Source organism: Gadus chalcogrammus, chromosome 1 (genome assembly GCF_026213295.1).
Source record: "Gadus chalcogrammus isolate NIFS_2021 chromosome 1, NIFS_Gcha_1.0, whole genome shotgun sequence".
In the NCBI taxonomy this organism is placed as follows: domain Eukaryota; kingdom Metazoa; phylum Chordata; class Actinopteri; order Gadiformes; family Gadidae; genus Gadus; species Gadus chalcogrammus.
This window is the reverse complement of record NC_079412.1, coordinates 10,036,534-10,055,047: the sequence shown is the minus strand read 5'-3', so window position 1 is coordinate 10,055,047 and position 18,514 is coordinate 10,036,534. Positions and strand designations below refer to the sequence as shown.

General features: G+C 45.1%; 2 protein-coding genes across 3 annotated transcripts; one reads left to right on the top strand and one right to left on the bottom strand.

The window, feature by feature from the left end:
• Positions 1-582: 582 nt before the first annotated feature.
• Positions 583-5,795, bottom strand: dazap2 (DAZ associated protein 2). The gene is made up of 4 exons (XM_056587982.1): positions 5,647-5,795; positions 4,822-4,940; positions 4,447-4,695; positions 583-4,210 (listed from the first exon to the last, which is right to left on the bottom strand). The coding sequence occupies exons 1-4, from the start codon at positions 5,657-5,659 to the stop codon at positions 4,082-4,084; spliced, it is 510 nt and encodes a 169-aa protein (XP_056443957.1). The 5' UTR covers positions 5,660-5,795; the 3' UTR covers positions 583-4,081.
• Positions 5,796-6,701: 906 nt separating this feature from the next.
• On the top strand, positions 6,702-18,509 carry pou6f1 (POU class 6 homeobox 1). Of its 2 annotated transcripts, XM_056587974.1 has the most exons (12): positions 6,702-7,076; positions 7,776-7,867; positions 8,286-8,365; positions 8,884-9,073; positions 13,392-13,528; positions 13,914-14,139; positions 14,545-14,786; positions 15,110-15,238; positions 15,638-15,868; positions 16,016-16,139; positions 16,240-16,408; positions 16,876-18,509. In XM_056587974.1, exons 4-12 carry the CDS (start codon positions 8,893-8,895, stop codon positions 17,219-17,221), a joined length of 1,785 nt encoding a protein of 594 aa, XP_056443949.1. In that variant the 5' UTR covers positions 6,702-7,076; positions 7,776-7,867; positions 8,286-8,365; positions 8,884-8,892; the 3' UTR covers positions 17,222-18,509. The 2 variants fall into 2 exon arrangements, with proteins under 2 accessions (XP_056443949.1, XP_056443943.1); XM_056587968.1 differs by lacking the exon at positions 8,286-8,365.
• Positions 18,510-18,514: the final 5 nt, after the last annotated feature.

The following is an 18,514-nucleotide window of genomic DNA, read 5'->3' as shown; positions in this document are numbered from 1 at the left end:
TGCGTACTAAAGAAACATAATCGCATTGTCGTTGTTGCCCAGGTAAGTGTACTTAAACAGGACCTTCTAGGACCAGCAGCTCAACAAGTACTTTGTTTTAAAGTTCAGTGGAAGAATAGATCAACGCATTGGTTAATGTTGATGGATCCAAAAGTGTTAAACAAAATAAGCCCGGATCGGAGTGTTGTTACATTTTCATTATCCAAAGGGTTTTTGAAAGTTAGTCAAACAAAAGAATGTCAGCTGCTCCTCGCACCTCATGATGTCATCAACAATGGGCCACACACACACACACACACACACACCACACGCACGCACGCGCACACACACCTCAGCTCATAAATTCACACCTTGTTCATATGATTCGTTGCAGACACGATCATCATGGACGTGACCTCCCCTCCACCAATGAATGGTAAGCGTGTACGAGGAACATCTGAAACCTTGAGAAGCATTGAGATTATTTCCTGGAAATAGCCTCCATAAGACGTGACGTCTTCCAATCAGACCTGTTCTCCTCTAGTTCAGCTCCTCCAGTTCTCATTCATTGTTGACCATTCAATGTGAGATATGTCACTATAATTTTTGGGGACATATAGTGCAACACGTTTCATCATTGTATTTCATTTTATTTCATATGAACGGTTGTCTTGATATTTTCCAGTCACCACAGCCGCTCCCATGCACACAGAGTCCACTGTTATTGGAGGTAACTATAACGTTTGAAGCCTTTTAGAAATCTTTTCCTTTTCCTTAAGTGCGGTAAAAGTCCCTTCATCCAGATGTTTGCTGCTGTGCTCCTCCCAGTGGTGATCGCGCTGCTCCTGGTGACCCTAGCAGTAGTGGGCTTCCTACTCTACCGCTATCTGTGCCACAACAAGGGCGCCTACCGGACCACCGGGGAGCCCGCCCCGGGAGAGGACCTGGCAGAAGACCACAAACCAAACCAGGCTCCCAATGACAAGAAGGAATACTTTATATGAACCCTGGTTAATGCTGACCAGCATGCCGAGGAAATGAATGGACCTTGTTGGACATACGGAGAAGAGATGGATGAATGGGAGTATTATCTGTTCTGCTGTGTGCTGTCTGCCATACGTGGAATGTGTTCTTATTTTTGCTGCAACAGGCCAAAAGCAGGAATGAAAAAAGGGGAATGAAAAAAAAAAAGTGAAAATGGATGTGTAGCCAACGAGCAGCTGCCCGTGAGAACAGTTGTTTACAGACATAAGGCGTGAGCAGGTGGTTCCCTCCATTTTTGTCTAGGTCATCATTGTGACGAGGTGCTTTGACAATCAATATTTTAGCCAGGATTAGTTTTTACTATGCAGTATCTGTTATATTCCTGATGTATACAGCCCATCAGTCATTTCAGGATGTTTTTTGAAATGGTCAAAACTGTTTTTTTAATAATGTGCAATTTTTGTTTTTCTCTTGTTGCACGTACCTTGTATTTTTATGTTTGCCGTTTGTTATACAGAAACAGAATTGTCAGTTTTGCCAAATATAGAGGACACTGATTTATTTTTTTTGAATAAGTAATTATTTGATCCGAGAATTTAAACAATTATGTACGATACCCACAATATTTCAACTTTATTCCATGAAACGCCATGTCTACACTATTACAGTATATTTGTCATCAAATGTGCCAATACTATGTCTTTTGTTAACTAGCTGCTAATTGACAGCAATTTTGGATTTGCAGTTACCATAATATCAACTAAATTACCATAATGGAATAATTAATGAACAATGAATAGGAAAACTAACTACTGGTCATAAAAACTAACATTTTGTCATAGTATACATATCCGTTTTCTAGATAAAATCAAGATAAACGGTCATTTCAAATTTCCAAAATAACATTTATTCTAATTTGTCATTTTAAATTTTAAGTTTAATATAAAAAGTTAAGTTCACCCAAGTTCTTGCAAAGAGTTCCCCTTGACATGTCTCAGCAAATTGAAGTGACACTCATCTCCTTTTAGTAATCTTAAAAGATAGAAGCCATACCAAAGCTCATCAAATCACCTCAGTACACATTACAAAATAGTTTAGAGAATCCCTGACTAAATGTCCATAATCCAAAGACAATTCCATTCCATGGTAGCTGTGGTTGGCATGGCGACTACTGGTTAACCTGTAGATTACAGTTCTTCATATTGCTGGGACTAGGCCACCATTATGTTGCATTACAAACACAATTAAATCTTAAGTAGGACAAAAATATCATGTAATGACAAAAAAAGGTTTAAAGGCTGTGGCCAAAAAGAACCAAATTGTTCCAAGCTGAGGAATACAACAGCACATTCTGCAGCCATGCATTGCTTTTATCTGATATTTTCGCAGTTAATGCAGTTGTTTCTTGTCAGCTCTCGGTGACCTCGTCAGGCTGACATTGAGGAAAAACAAACGAGAAGCTCCATTTGACAACTATAGCATTCGTTGTGCTGGCCACAGCTATTAAGACCATTGCTATGTCGGATACCCAGTGACACATGTTACTAAACACTAAAAATCCACTCAATCAGCTGATTGTATGCATACCGGCAGGAAATCCTGACATTACCTTAATATCGTATTCATAAGTACATCTTCTTTAGGTTAATTAATAAGCATAAGTGTCCTGGTTAAGTAGGTGTGCAGGCAGTGATGCTAGTAAAAGGTAAAACTGCAGTTGGGCATATTTTATGAACAGACCATGTTTAATGTTAAAGAAGTATTCTAAAATACTAAAATACTACAATGCACAGAGTCGTCATACGTTTGTTAACAAAGAAAATAACATAAAAAAGCAGCTGCTATGCGTGGGTCTTCGCAGATTTTCAAAGCAGTGCATTTTTAGATGAATTAACTCAAGGGTTCATATCACTCTGGCTATCAAATACAAAGGCTTTTGCAATGATATGTTGGCTTCAAAATCGTGACATAAAAACATTCACAACACATTCACACATGGTAGCACTATAGAACAGGTATTTGGTACAACCAGCTTCTTGGTTATACGAAACAAATGTTTTAGGCTAACAAATAATATAATTAAAAAATCTGCATATAAATAAAAAAAGGAAAGCAGAAATTAAGGAGTCACTTGACATCGTGATTGGTTACACATGGATATTAAAAAGGTTGTATTATTTCCTAAATGTAATAAAGTATTTTAAACAGATCATGCCAGAGTACATACATAAAACACAAGAAGAAACAGCAAGTAATAGTTGTTGCAGTTCATACAATAATCAACTAAGTGTAAAACGCTGGGTATCCGACTCTAAAACAACAATGGTAGAAAACCAAACAACTAAAATGTTGACACCAACCACTCCATTTTACTCAGCTCACTATTAGGACTCGATTTAAAATTCCTTCTTTTAGGTTTACTTAAGTTACTTTGCTTTAATATGCGGATATCTCGAGTGCTCTTTGGCACTTGTTCATTTTATCTACCAGTTGCCCAATAAGGTACAGTAAACCACTTATCTAGTGCTTGACTAATGCCGTAAGCTATTTTTTGTTATATGTTCCTCAAATTGATCAGGTAACATGGAGCCTGTAGAAGTGTGACATGGACATTTTGCTTATAGCATTTAGGCTTCAAGGCTTTTAGTATGTCCAGACTTTAAGACAGAATATGAATGTGAAGTAGAATGCAAAACATTTCAAACATGAGCTTCACTCAATACAAAGGAACATCTAAAACAGAATATTTTCCGGATTTAATCCACAAAGAATTTCAAAAGAACCAGTTTGGGCCGGGAATTTTGGATTGACCGAATCTGATAAAGGATTCTTGGAATGAATTTCTGAAAGACTTTTTTTTTTTTCAACAGCCACTCTGGGCAGTGGTCTCAATCAATTGTAAAAATGCCCTAGCAAGTGGAATACTGTACCTATTAATAGGGCTCTAAGTTATTACATTCTGTTAGGTGATATCAGTATCATGGCGTGACTGAGCAGCCTTAAAAGGGAGGCATGTGGGATGGGGTGTAAGGGCATAGTCGCGTTGGAAGAAGGGAATGAGGTTGGGAATACAGGGAGGAAGGAGAAGGGGAGGGGGATTCGTCGAGAATGGCTGCCGTTACCAGATGGTATAACCTCCACCGGAGCTTCCCAGGAAGAAATTATTCTTGCGCTGTGCCATCACAACATTAGCACCCTGCATGGCCGCCAGCTGAGCGGCATTTGGGGGGTGTCCAGGGGGTGGGGGCTGGAACAGGAGAATAAAAAGGGTCAACGTGGGTACGCAAAAACAAATCAAGTACTCGATGTGTTTTAATGTTGTGGAATTTATCATAACTCATTTCAAGAAGCATGAAAGTAGGTAACAGTTGATATAGAGTGTCACTCTTGTTTACTTGGACCAAATTCCAATATAGGGGTTTAATACTTATTATTTATATGTACTTCTCATTACACATATTCTTGTAATATGCAGCTTCTCACCGGAATGGAAACACTGCTGGTGGCCCCGAAGCGTGCTCCGGCATCATAGCCTCCATCTACCATCACTGTTGAGCCAGGGGGGTACATGGCTCCCATCTGATAGTAAGCCATTGGGACATTCTGGCCGACTGCCCCCACTGGAATGTGCTGCTGCATGGGCATAAACATCTGTGCCCCGGGGTATGGAGAGGACATCTGAGGTACCTGGCCAGGCACCTGGGGTGGAAGCACAAATCTGGGCTGGTATATCTGTAAGGAGGGAGAATTGATTCAATAAATGTTCAATATATTAATTGGAATAGAATTAAACGAAGATATTTTTGTGATTGCTGGTGATGTGTATTTAGGAGCACCTTAGTTCTCTCCATAACTTACCTCAGAGTATGCAGGAGGTGCATCTGTGTATGGAGGCGCCTGAGGGGATACTTGCATAGCAGGAGGGTAGATAGGTGCGCTGTTCTGTTGAGGGTACAACCCTTGCTGGGGATATGAACCTGAAAAGCAAAAGATAAATAAATATCGACCAAAAAATTAAATAATAAATAACATAATAATAATTAAAACACCCATGGGAGATTTCGCTATATATGTAGGGTTGTAGCTCTTTTTTTTTTTATTTCGTTCTCCATAGAAATCCATGGTGATGGATGAATCGTGAGGTTTAATGTGATTTGATGGCTATCGTTCACAGTTATACAAACGATGACCTCGAAGATCGCCGTCAGACGCATTCGCGATTTCTCACGAAATGCGATCGTAGACTGTCATTATTTCCTTCTTTTTCAACAGATGGGAGAAACAGAGAGATAGCCAGAGGCAAAAAATAAAAAGTCATCTAGTTAGACTTAGAGAGACAGCTTTGTCTCGAAGATCTGAGCAGACAATAGAGAGCGTTACGGGGAAAACGGCCACAGATCAACGTTAGTGGCATTAAAATGTAAAAACCGATGGTGACATTGATTAAGGACAACCAACTCAGTTACTGTGAACGCTCAGCTTCAATCGAGATTAGATGAAGCTGTCAAAAAACCGACACAATAGCAACAATGCAAGCAGAAACACAATCTCATCAGGTAAATCATTGTTGTGCTCATACGTTAAACCCGCTCGTACTCGAGATTCGGCGACATTTATCCATCTAGTTACATAACGCGAGCAGGTTCCACTAATCAAGACGTATGATGTCCATCCGAGGCTTACCTTTGTTATTCATGGTTCTGTATTTTGTATAATAAGATAGCTTGAAAGGATAAACGCAGATTCAGGTGTCTTAACGGGGCCTTGTGACAGGTTACACCACACTTCCTTGTTTTCCAGCTTGTTGTGGCGCTAGCGGTTACGTCACTCAGATGGGGTTGGTTATGAAACTGCTTGCGCCACCTATAGGTTACTGTCACGGGTCTGAGCCAGTTTAGGCTGGGAGATTATCCTTCATTGTACCGGTTTGTCGCTCTGCTACAAACAACATCCGGTATGTTCACTTCCTCTGAGCTGTACACGCCAGGGCAGTTGACAATCCTAAGCGCTAGTAGAAGAATGAGAAAATGACATGAATATCGACATCAATGAGAATGCATGCGTCGTTTTACAAAGCAATATCCAAAACAAGTAACTCGAACTCGAATATCCCTTTATCGGAAGTCCCTCCCTCTATCACAGATAAAATCAATGCAATAGAAAGTCCCAACTTCCCTTCCCAATAACGCTCATTTGAAGCATCTCTTCCCGTGCTTTTCGTCGCGAGATGAGAACGCCTAGGAACGAGGTGGTAACATTTATCAGAAAGTAGGTACATTATTAGCAGACACTTTTATCAGTAGCAATTTACATCTACGTTTTCCTTAGACAGCTTCGTGAATTCCATCCAAAGATATGGATGGTGTGCAACAGAAAATGTCAAATGTTTCTAGACCTTCTTGCCCCTAAAGTGTCTTATTCGCCTGCTATACAAATGTTATATTAGAATGCTCACATTCAAGGGCAGGACATGTTTTTATGGTTTGTCGAACAATTGATTTTAAGGTTAATACATTATCATTATCAAATATTTTAACAAACACTGTATCCGCCTAATATACTGTCTGCATGAATGTTATGTATTTAATGTCTAATGTTCTGAATATAGGCACATACTTTGTGTTTCTGCCTAAAGACCTACATACAAATACAAACGCACAATAGCCCACCCCTCTCCCTCTTGTATGATGCACTTTCCCTTTAAGAGGGATGCACTGTCCCTTTAAGAGAACCGCAGCTCCACTGAAGTCGAGGCAGACATTTTTCAATGCAAGGCTTTTTTTCTTGCATAAATTATGTTCATGACGTAGTGCAAAGGGCCACATTTTTCTAATTTTCCTTTACTTTACAACAGATAATGGCTTTTTAATTTGACACCCGGAGGATTTCTGATGATTTGAATTGTTGTCCAAAAGGAAAACGTCATTAAATATTGAGAAATAGGAGATCCTCACATTGCAACCCCTCCTTATCAATGCAAATGCCTCTTTTGTGTGCAGTCACAGCGCCTGTCTGGAAGCTGAGATGAATTTTTAATTATGTGTGACTGAAACAAATTGTGACAAGGACCATTTAGAAGGGGAGGACAACTGAAAATAAAATAGATCTGCTTGGTAAGTTGCAAATAATTCCCACCCGTCTAATACTGCCCGCCGCGTATCCCTATGTAGCGACGAAGCGGCGAGAGGAAATGAGTTTGGGTTAATATGCAATGCTCGTAATTAGCATAATTTATATATTTATGATAAAGAGAGGGAAACACATTATATTCGGTCTCTAGGTGGGGTTGAGACGCGATCTGTCGCGCACACCGGGTGGTAACAGTTTGTTCCCAAAAGTAGCCGTCGCGGCGAGACTTTTATTGCCGCGAATGGGGGTGGGGTGGTGGTCGTTATCCCCAGCTGAAGTTTTGACAGATCACCATTTGTAAAGAGGGTCCTACTGTCAGAAAATGGTCATCCATGTATTTTTTGAGCTTTTGATTCGTCACTGACGACCGCCTCATGTACATTGCAGCTCCTTCATTCATGTTCTCCCAAAACGTGTTCAAGTACAACAGAGAGGGTGGGCCTGTTTAGGCCCATCAAATATAATCTATTCATAGCGTGACAGAAATAGCCATGAATCAAAGAAAAAGTCCTAACCATGTGTCCATGTCTTATGCTTTCCCCTCAAGATACCCACACTATTTATGGTTCCCCGGTCCGTGTCCCCGCCGTGTGCAAACCCTGATAGTAGTTTTTGTTTATGGTTGTCGTAAAGTATAAATATAAGTGACTACATGCATTGGTGTCTTCCTTATGTTGTCACAGAATTCAAGATGCAGAGGGGTTGTATGTGTGCTAAAAACATGGACTCACAGGACATCCCTGCTAAAGCTGCCCCACTTACTGTCAATGAACAGGTACCCCCCCCGCCTCTAACTGCAAGAATACTAAACAGATTTAATCCCTGGGTAGCTTTGAGATCATTGACTGATGTCGCCTTCATTTACCATATCATAACTATAACATGCAATACTCTGCTTTACCACTACCCTCAACTTGATGCGTTGTTGTGTACCAATCTGCTGCCATGCTTATTGATCAGATATATTTGTTTTCCTTCGGCAACATTCTATGTAGACACGGTCAGCAAACATAAGCAATGCTTCTGGTTATGAATGCTAAGAACGCTTGAGAGAGCATTGCTTGATCTGCTTGTGGGCTGATGCACTTGTACTTGCTTTGGGGGACCCATGCTCTAATCATTTGTCTTTTTTTGTTTGTTTTGTTTTGGTTCACTGTGTCCTAACATATGCTTGGCCTCTCTGTTCTCCGTAGCCATTCACTGTCTGACTGCAGAAGTCTTTATTCAGCCATTTAGTTCCTGCACTTTGAAATTTCCTGCCAAAGACCACCAGGTATGCATCCTCTCTCTTCCTGCGTTGTCTCTGCACCTTGCCCTTCAGCCAAGGTTGTCTTGCTGCCCGTCCCCTCGGTCCGTCATTATCCCTTCATCCCATGAGTCACGTGTCTCTCTCCAAACCGGGTTCAATATGGCTAGGTTAGGTGCCGAGACCGAACCCCAACCCTGAAGAATATTGACTGAATAATCAGTATAAATGCGAAAATGTTTTGTAAAAAAATAAAAAGGTTTGACAAAAATGGCTGTATTCAGATGGGATAGACTTAAACGTAGATAAAATTAGGAATCTTTGAGACCAGGGTTGTATAAAGCAACATCAACAAAGGATTGCATGAAAAAGATAAGCACCAGAGCAGATGATGGATGCATTAGATGACGCATCGAACATGCTTCCTCTCATAATGTAAGATGAGCTGTAGGAAGGGTTCTTCCGAAGGGACTGCAAGGGTCAATTTACGTTACTTGACCTGTATTTTGCTTTCTGTTAACCCTTGAACCCTGGCTGTGTTTCAGGTGATTGTAATGTCTGGCCATGAGACGATCCGTGTGCTAGAAGTAGAGGTAGACTCTTCCACTGCGTCCTCGTTATCAGATGACAAAGTGGAATCCAGGTTGGAAGGAAGAGACGACCAGGCCCCGAAACAACCTGACGTCAGCAGCATCCAAGACACACCTACTGCCACTAAGATCGCTGGGGGAGCAGGTAATTCCTCCAAACGAGATTTGTAGTTGCTGTTTGGCCCACTCATTGGTGTGGATGATATGGCAACCCGGCCCCCGACAGAGCGGCCCTGGAAGCCCAGGGGGCAGGTGATACAGGCGGTCTAACACCCGTTTCCCCCAGAGGGCGCCAGGGACCGCTTTAGCGCGGCCCCACTCAACGCAAATGGGAAAACACCTGCGAAGGATGAAGGCAATCAGACGCAGGTGAGGGGTATAAAGGAGAAGCGGATACGTGGTCTAAGGAGAACTTGTGGGTCCAGTACAGGATCTCGGACCAGACCGAGATTCCCTCCCCGTACGGACCATTGCTCCAATGACTCGTTCCAGAGGAGACCTACGGACTACACAGGCGGACCGCCGCATCCAAAGACCGGGACAGCGCGTGAGAGAGGACCGGAGAGTCCACAGCGGCTCACGGAGCCCAGACTTTGATTTGTAGTTTTTCCGTGGTGGGAGATACCCTGTGCTATGATTTGGATTCAATAAATGCGCCTTTCATTCTGACCTGCACCCGGACAGGCCTTCTTTATAGGGTAGCAGAGAGGGGGGGAATAATAACGGAGCAGTTGGTTGTGCCTCGCCCATATATCAGTAAGGTCCTCTTCATGGCCCACACGCACGTCTTAGGGGCCCACCTAGGCATGGACAAAAATAGGGGTCGGATCCTAGACAGGTTCTACTGGCCCGGGATAAAAAAGGATGTTACAGAGTACTGCCAGGCGTGTCCGAAGTGCCAGCGCACTGCCCCTCGACCCACGACCCGAAGTCTGTTGATCCCGATGGCCATTATAGAGGTACCCTTCGACCGGCTGGCACGAGACATTGTGGGGCCTCTCCCAAAATCCAGCCGGGTCCATCGATATATATTAGTCATGGTGGACTATGCCACCCACTACCTGGAAGCCCTGCCCCTCTGCGCCGCAACCGCTAAGGCAGTAGCCCGGGGGCTAATGCTGCTTTTTAGTCGTGTGGGGACAACACGGGAGATTTTAACGGACCAGGGGTCCTTTTTTATATCACGAGTGCTAAAGGAGCTTCTTAGTCTGCTACAGGTGAAGCAGCTGAGGACTTTGTTACATCACCCCCAGACAGACGGGCTTGTTGAAAGGTTCAACAAAACCCTTAAGCAGATGCTGAAGAAGGCCATGGAGACGGACGGATAAAAACTGGGACCAGTTCCTTCCCCACGTCCTCTTCGCAGTTTGCGAGGTAACCCAGGCCTCCACAGGGTTCTCCCCCTTTGAACTGCTATATGGACGGCTGCCAAGGGGACTCCTGGACCTGGCTAAAGAGGTGTGGGAGAGCCGACCCTCCCCCCATCGTACCCTGGTGGACCACGTCGAACAGGTACGGGAGAGAATGGCTCAGGTCTGGCGCATAGTCCGGAACACCTTCACAAGGCACAGCAGGCCCAGGCTCGGACCTACAACCGCGGGGCCCAGCTGCGCCTCTTCCGGCCGGGTGAGCGGGTTCTGGTGTTGAACTACGGGTTCTGGAGTTGAACTACCGGGTGCTGCAGCCGGGGAGGCGTAATCCCACCCAGCTGTACCATGTTAACTTCCTCAAACAGTGGAAGGCCGGGACAACCCTACCGGTTCCGGCTGCCTCGGTCCTTGTCGCCTGGCAAGGCGTGCCTTAGGTCCCGATGGGAGACGACCTCAGCCCAGCCCAGATCCAGGACCTCGCCAACGTTGTGCTGCAGCACCAGGAAGTGTTCTCGGAGATACCCGGGAGAATAACGGTCGCTCAACACGACATCAGAACGGCGGCAGGTGCCACGGAGCGCATACCACCGTACCGGGTTCCAGAGGCCCGTCTGGGTCGCCATACTGGCGGAGGTCGAAAAAGATGCTCCAGCTCCGAGTGATCGAGGAATCCCACAGCGCCTGGTCCAGCCCAGTCGTCCTGGTCCCGAAGCCAGACGGCTCTTTTAGCTTCTGTAATGACTTCAGGAGACTGGATGAGGTCTCGGAATTCGATGCTTACCCAATGCCACGGGTCGATGAACTAATAGAGCTCGGCCCCGCTCGCTACCTCACCACCCTCGACCTCTCCAAGGGATATTGGCAGGTTCCCCTCACAAAAACTGCCTGGGAGAAAACTGCGTTCGCAGCCCCCGGGGGACTAATCAGTGCACGGTACTCTCCTTTGGCGTGCATGGCGCCCCGGCCACCTTCCAGCGCATGATGGACCGTCTCCTGCAACCACACCAGGCCTACGCCGCCGCCTACATCGATGATATCACCATCCATAGCGCCAGCTGGGACGTCCACCTGCGACACCTACGGGCGGTCCTGGGGGAGCTGAGGAAGGTGGGTCTCACCGCCAACCCAGCCAAGTGCCATCTTGGCTAAGAGGAGGCCTCCTACAAGGGCTACAGAGTCGGACGCAGGAACGTCCGACCTCAGGAGGTCAAGGTAAAGACCATCCTTGGCTGGCCCCGCCCCACCACCAAGAAGCAGATAAAGTCGTTCCTCGGTCTTGTGGGATATTATCAGAGATTCATTCCCGGTTTCGCCACTCTGGCAAGCCCCCTCCATGACCTTACCCGGAAGGCTCTACCAGAGCGTGTAACCTGGTCAGAGGCAGTATGGTAGAAATTAACATTTCATGTTAAACTATGATTATTATTAGGCCTACATATCATATAGATACTTTAATAGTGGGAAATAGCTGATCACCTTTCCCCTAGATGTTAGGTGTCATGTGGCGCCAGTGAGTAGGTCCACTCTATTCCTATCTGATGTACTCTCTGAAGACATTGCTGACATTCACACATGTGCATCATCTCTGCTTGTATAGAGATAATATTTGTTCAAAAGGCACAGTTGGGACCGAGAATATGCTGACATCCACACAGTATGACCCAAAAAAACATGCTATGCACATCAATATTTGATGAAAGTCCAACTTTGTATTGTGTAATAATTGGGGAAATAAGGAGCAGGACGAGAGTCATTCTGGAGTGTCTTTGCAAACTCGCTCGGTTTTGTTGTCTCTCGTTGGCGGGTTACAATAAACTCTCCATCTATACTTGACCTGGACTCTCCGATTCCTCTTGCATATAGCTAGATAAGTCGTTAATAGAAATCTACGACAGCAGCAGAAGGAGTAATCAGGCTACTTAGACAAGCCCTCTGCTCCTTCTCCGTGGAGAAGGAGGCCCTGGCCATCAAGTGGGCCTTGGACAAGCTGCGGTACTACCTCCTGGGCCGGGAATTCACCCTGGTGACGGACAACGCCCAACTCAAGTGGATGGCCACTGCCAAGGACACCAACGCCAGGGTAACGAGATGGTTGCTGGCCCTACAGGACTACCGGTTCAAGATGGACCACCAACCATGGCGGGAGCGCGCCAACGCCGATGCCCTGTCCTGGCAGTCAGAGGCACCCCGGGGCTTCATCAAAGGGTGCAGGAGTGTGGCAACCCGGCCCCCGACAGAGCGGCCCTGGAAGCCCAGGGGGCAGGTGATACAGGCGGTATAACACCCGTTTCCCCCAGAGGGCGCCAGGGACTGCTTTAGCGCGGCCCCACTCAACGCAAATGGGAAACACCTGCGAAGGATGAAGGCAATCAGACGCAGCTGAGGGGTATAAAAGAGAAGCGGATACGCGGTTAAGGAGAACGTGTTGGTCCAGTACAGGATCTCGGACCGGACCGAGATTCCCTCCCCGTACGGACCATTGCTCCAGAGACTCGTTCCAGAGTAGACCGACGGACTACACAGCCGGACTGCCAGTGGCTCACGGAGCCCAGACTTTGATTTGTAGTTTTACTGTGGCGGGAGATAGCCCATGCTATGATTTGGATTCAATAAATGCGCCTTTTTCTGTTTTTTTCGCATCAGAGACTTTCACTGATTGGGGGGAGGCTGGGCAAGACGGAACCGGGTTACCACAATGCACATTACATAAGTTCCAAAATATCAGAGACGTGCGACACGCAACACATCGACATTTGAACCGTGCGCCAGCTTGATCAGTTCACCCAATGCGACTGTAAATTAGGTTCAAGCTGTTGACGCCATTGGTCCAGGACTTGCTTACTCCAAATCTAACCAATGACGTCTATGTTCCAAGTTTAGCTGAAAAAGGTAGACTAAAAAGGTCCAAGGTTTTGGCAAATGTGAATTCATGATTTGAATTGCCGGTATCATTTCAGAACGTATTGTATGAAAATCGATGGTATCATCACAGTTGTGGGAGGTCAGTTTTGCCAAAAGATCTTGAAATAATTTCCCATGGCAAAAATACCATCAGACCTGTTATAAATATACACTTCTACACTGTTTGTTCAGATGTCGGAGAGCAGCAGGTCATAACCGTGGATGCCACAGGCCCCGCCCTCCAAACACTAGCGCCAACCATTCCTATCAGTGCAGCCCTACCCCAAACGCAGGCCACCCTACCCATCAACATACAGGCATGTCCGCAGGTATGTTAACGACGATCACAAGCTCAACACACTAATCACTCACTAATTCACTGAGTGCATTTTCCACCTCAAGATACAAGATTTTAGAAATTATATTTGTCACATACAAGTAAATATAGTGAAATATTATTGCATCAAACTCCTAAGCAGTGCATATGCCAAGAACATCACACTTAGAAAGCTAGGCTATAAACAAAATATTGGATAAAAATATCCCAAAATATACAACACAGGTTATAAGTGAACACTGCAAATACTTTAAATGGCACGAGTGCAAGGAAAAGTGTCAGTGAAGAGTTTATGACTCATTGTTCAAGGCTCTGATAGCTTGTAGGAAGAAACTCCTCCACAGAGAGCCTCATCATCGCTTTATCCCCGCCCAAAGTTGCTGACGCAAGAGAGCTTTGCCCAGCTGATGACGGGGATGATGGCCCAAGCGGGGTCCCTGGGCCAACCGCTGCTCATCCCCCTCAGCATGGCCGGGTCCCTGGGGGGCCAGGGGGGCCTGGCTGTGCTCACGCTCCCCACCACCAATGTAGCTACGCTGCCCGGATTAACTGCAGCCACCGCAGCCGGGAACCTCCTCAAACTGCCCTTAGCAGGCCTTCAAGGTACTGCGCTTGGTGTGTTAGATTAGATGAGTGTAATGATAATGTAATGGGATTAAATAAAGGGAGAGAGGAGAAACGCCACGTTCATTGATCAGTCATTCAGGGCATGTAAGGTCATAAGAGAGGCTATTATGCATCAAAGTATATATATATGTTAAAGTAAAAGTAGGTGTTCAATTATTCTATAATTACAAGCTAATATAAATGAATGCAATGCTATCCATCCAGCTGCTGACCCCTACTCCTTTCTTACATCAAGACAAGTACATGTTATGTTTTGCCATTAAGTTTTGCATATATACTTCTCTCTGATTCGATTGCTCAGCTGAACGTGTTATAATTGCTGATCCTGAGGTCTGCGTGATCTCTTTCCTCAACAATGACCGTTGGTTGTTTCTCTCCAAGCTGCGACCGTGCTCAACTCCCTGCAGCCTCAGCTGCAGACGACCGCCGCCACCTTGTTCCAGCCGCAGGCCGCCTCCCTGCAGCAGGTGACGTCTCAGCCCACGCAGGTGACCGGCACCCAGGTGACGGCGAGCCAGGTGGCCGCAGCCCAGATGGCCTCGGCGATCGCTACCACCATGGCTCAGCCCGGCATCTCCGTGGCGGCGCTGCAGACCGCCGGGCTCTCGCTCAACCCCGCCATTGTGAGTTTAGCGTTTTTTACCTGCGATCAAGAAGTAGGTTGTAGACGGATTGAGGACGTTGTTTGAAGCATGTTAGGCGCGCAGCATAACACGTGTTTTTCTGGTAGAGGTTGAGGACTATAGGTTAACCGCGTTTCGTTGACCTGAGATTAATACGTTTACCATCCGAAAAACGTAGCACAAGTGTTTTTCTGAACTGTCGCACTATCTCTTTTTGATAACAGTGCCAACATTGGTATCCAGTTTCCAGTCGCTTAGACCTCTGCGTTGATTAACGAGTACAGCTACGGTCGTTGATCATTTAAGTTGTATCTTGTTTTTAGTTCAGCGCTGCGTCCTTCGGAGCACAGCCCCAGTTCCTGAGTTCGCTCACCTCCACTCCCATCTTCACCACGGCCATGTCCAATATGACGGGCATCACCAGCCAGGTCATCACCAACGCTCAAGGACAGGTGGGTTTCAGCGGGGCATCTGCTACCTATGTTCTGCTTATGCTACGTGTGTAGGGATTATTGTGATTCAAGAGCCATTACACACACATTATTATTCATTGTATGACATCTTTTGCCAATGATGGCTATTACTTATTACGGCTGTTACTAATGACGGCTGTTATTAGTCAATATTGGATTTTGTTGTACTTCAACACTATAGTTACTTAAATTATGTTCACACCATTAATCGAACAACAGGATAATAAACTTTTTATCAGTAAAGCAAGTATTTTATGTATTTTCTATTATTGGTTGGTTGAATTTTATATTTAAAAAAAAAAGCTAACGCTGTGCTAGAAGAAGAGGCCAAGACGGTCGTACTGACCGACCTGAATAATGTGCTCTGGTTCTCTAAAGGTCATCGGGACGCTCCCGCTCCTTCTGAACCCGGCCTCTCTGGGCGGAGCGGCCACTCACACCCTCCCCCTGCAGGGGCTCCAGCTCCAGACCGTCGCCTCGCAGCTGCTGTTCAACGCCCAGGGCCAGATCGTGGCTACTCTCGGGGGCGGAGCCACCGCAGCACCCATCGCTGCCGCCATGCTGCCTAAGGACTCTGCTGCGTCCGGCCTAAACAAGCCCAACATGCAGGTAGAATAGTTTAAATCAAAGTATGGCCGGTAACCTTTTACCGATTTGAAATTGAAAAATGGGACATGGTACAATGTCGATACACTGGCCCGGATAAAAGCATCCTTTTTTTTGAAGTGTTATGATGTGTGGCCCCGTCCCTTCTAGGCCTCGGTCACAACTGTCGCCCAGTCGCCCGTCATCATCGCCCCGCAGACCTCTGTGAAGACAGCCGCCACGCCCATCCCCATCTCCTGTGCAGACATAGCAACAGTGGGCCAGCTTGTCAGCAGTATGAACACCTGCTCCTCCACGCCCAGCATAACTCCCATAGCAGGGTATTTATAACTGGACTCAATTCTACTGTTTCCCCCCCCCCCCCTCCTGCCTAGAGCCCCAGCATGCGGTCAACAATGAGGAGGGCATTAATCTGGAGGAGATCCGAGAGTTTGCCAAGAATTTCAAGATCCGCAGACTCTCCTTGGGACTGACGCAGACACAAGTGGGGCAGGCCCTGACAGCCACGGAGGGTCCTGCGTACAGCCAATCAGCTATCTGCAGGTAAGCCCCTCCCCCCTTACCTGAACACAATGCATCCTCATGCATGCATCAGCATGCATTATAAGTTGTATAGTAATTTATATACATTTGATAAAAATATTTCCTCTTTAATATAGAGGCCCTGCTGTCATTGAGATTAAACGGGGGTAATACTAAATTTGAATGTTAAAAAGCAGTAACATGGTGTTTATAGTGAGAGCTGGATAGAAAGGCATTAATCTTGCATCTGTGTCGGGCTAAATGATTCCAAGGGCAAGGTTTAACATATAACACAGGAGGCCTGGGCTGCTCTTACACAGGGATGATTGTCCTGCAGCTTTTGTTCAGACACTTGGAATCACACACATCCATCTGTGGAGCCTGGGGGGCGATGCTGCAGTGTGTCGGTGATGCTGTGTTAGATTCATATTTTTATGTTCAACAACATGATTCTGAGTTAACCTAACTGACGGGTTGTGAAACGGCAGATTCGAAAAGCTGGACATCACGCCTAAAAGCGCCCAGAAGCTGAAGCCGGTGTTGGAGCGCTGGCTGGCGGAGGCGGAGCTCTGGAACCAGAAGGGCCAGCAGAATCTGATGGAGTTCGTGGGCGGAGAGCCGTCCAAGAAACGCAAGCGGCGCACCAGCTTCACGCCGCAGGCCATCGAGGTCCTCAACACTTACTTTGAGAAGAACGCCCTGCCCACGGGCCAGGAGATCACGGAGATCGCACGGGAGCTCAACTACGACCGCGAGGTGGTGCGGGTGTGGTTCTGCAACCGGAGACAGACGCTGAAAAACACCAGCAAGATAAACGTCTTCCAGGTGCAGTAGTACACTCTCCTTTCTGAGCCGAGGGAGCGCGGTGGTGAGCTGCTTGGACCTATACCAGGATGGCAGTGGGGAAGCGTTGAGAAGATGCAGATTGCATTGTATATAGCCACAGTGACTTGAGGTGAAAAAAAAATTGAAATTCTAAGAAAATAAAGGAAGAGACATAAGAGTGTCACGAAGAGTATGCAAAAAAAACATTTTTTAAGGTATGTATCGGTACGTTTGCGTCAAAGAGTCAGAATGCATGATTCTATATCATCAGATATAATGTTATTATTCTTCAATATATAAAATTGGCTATTATAACTTTTTTTTTTTTTTTACACTTTTAACCATTTTTAAGTGACCATGTAACCTATAAACTAATGTGAGGAATCTTTGGATATAAACCGCCAGCCATTTTGAATTGTATAGCTGCTAATTTCTCATTTGTTTTATATATTCTGTATGATGTTTTAATGAAACTCAAGACAGCTTTCTGTTTCTTTTATCGCATTAACGGTTATCTTAAAGATCTAAAAGTGCGTCCGTTGTACATTTGATTTAGTTTTGAGGTAAACCAGGTGTAACCGTGAAATGTTGCCTTTTATAAAAGTGTTTATGGACTAATCTACATTTCACAACATGTCCTGGTTGATTTGTGCCAGATAAAAAAAAAAGCTATTCATAGTATGAGCTATGAATTAGGGAAGGAAAGTGAAATTAATGTTGAGCAAAATATTATGGTTCCAATTCTCCTTTTGAGAGAAGAATGAACCGGTTTCCTGTCTGCACGTACATTCTTTATAGCTGTGTGAATTGGAGACAAAAGAGAGGCAGTTTATTGTACCTCTATCAGTCCTTCCAATAATGCTTTGCACTTTAGTGGACTTTGGGACAAGCAAAATGGTTGCATATAGTATGTATGCATTCATAATTTTTTACTTAACCACTTTGGAGAATTGTAGCAGCTACTGGTTAAAAAATACAATCAACATGATGCCAAATGTCATCTGCTAATGTTAACATTATGCATATCCATGAAATAATATACTATTTAGTATTTAGTATTCAATTTGACCTTTCTTTTCATCCCATAATTTGATTAAAATATAACACTATGCCTTCAACATTTTACAAACGTTATATACATTATTGTGAAATGGAATGGGTCTGCGAATCAAACACTAAACGGGCATCATCCAGAACTGATCATGTTAATGTCAAGTTACAATATATTGGTTTGCTAAACCTTGTTGTTACAAAAAACGCTGTGTTGTCATTTTTGAACAAATAAAATATAAGATTCTTGGA

Coding starts and splice junctions, on each gene's coding strand:
- dazap2 (XM_056587982.1), bottom strand. Junction 4,696..4,821: donor CACCTCCTGCATACTCTGAG/GTAAGTTATGGA, acceptor CCCTCCTTACAG/ATATACCAGCCCAGATTTGT. Junction 4,211..4,446: donor CCAGCAGTGTTTCCATTCCG/GTGAGAAGCTGC, acceptor CTCCTGTTCCAG/CCCCCACCCCCTGGACACCC.
- pou6f1 (XM_056587968.1), top strand. CDS start 7,784: ATGCAGAGGGGTTGTATGTGTGCTAAAAACATGGACTCACAGGACATC. Junction 13,529..13,913: donor ACATACAGGCATGTCCGCAG/GTATGTTAACGA, acceptor CCCCGCCCAAAG/TTGCTGACGCAAGAGAGCTT. Junction 14,787..15,109: donor TCTCGCTCAACCCCGCCATT/GTGAGTTTAGCG, acceptor TCTTGTTTTTAG/TTCAGCGCTGCGTCCTTCGG.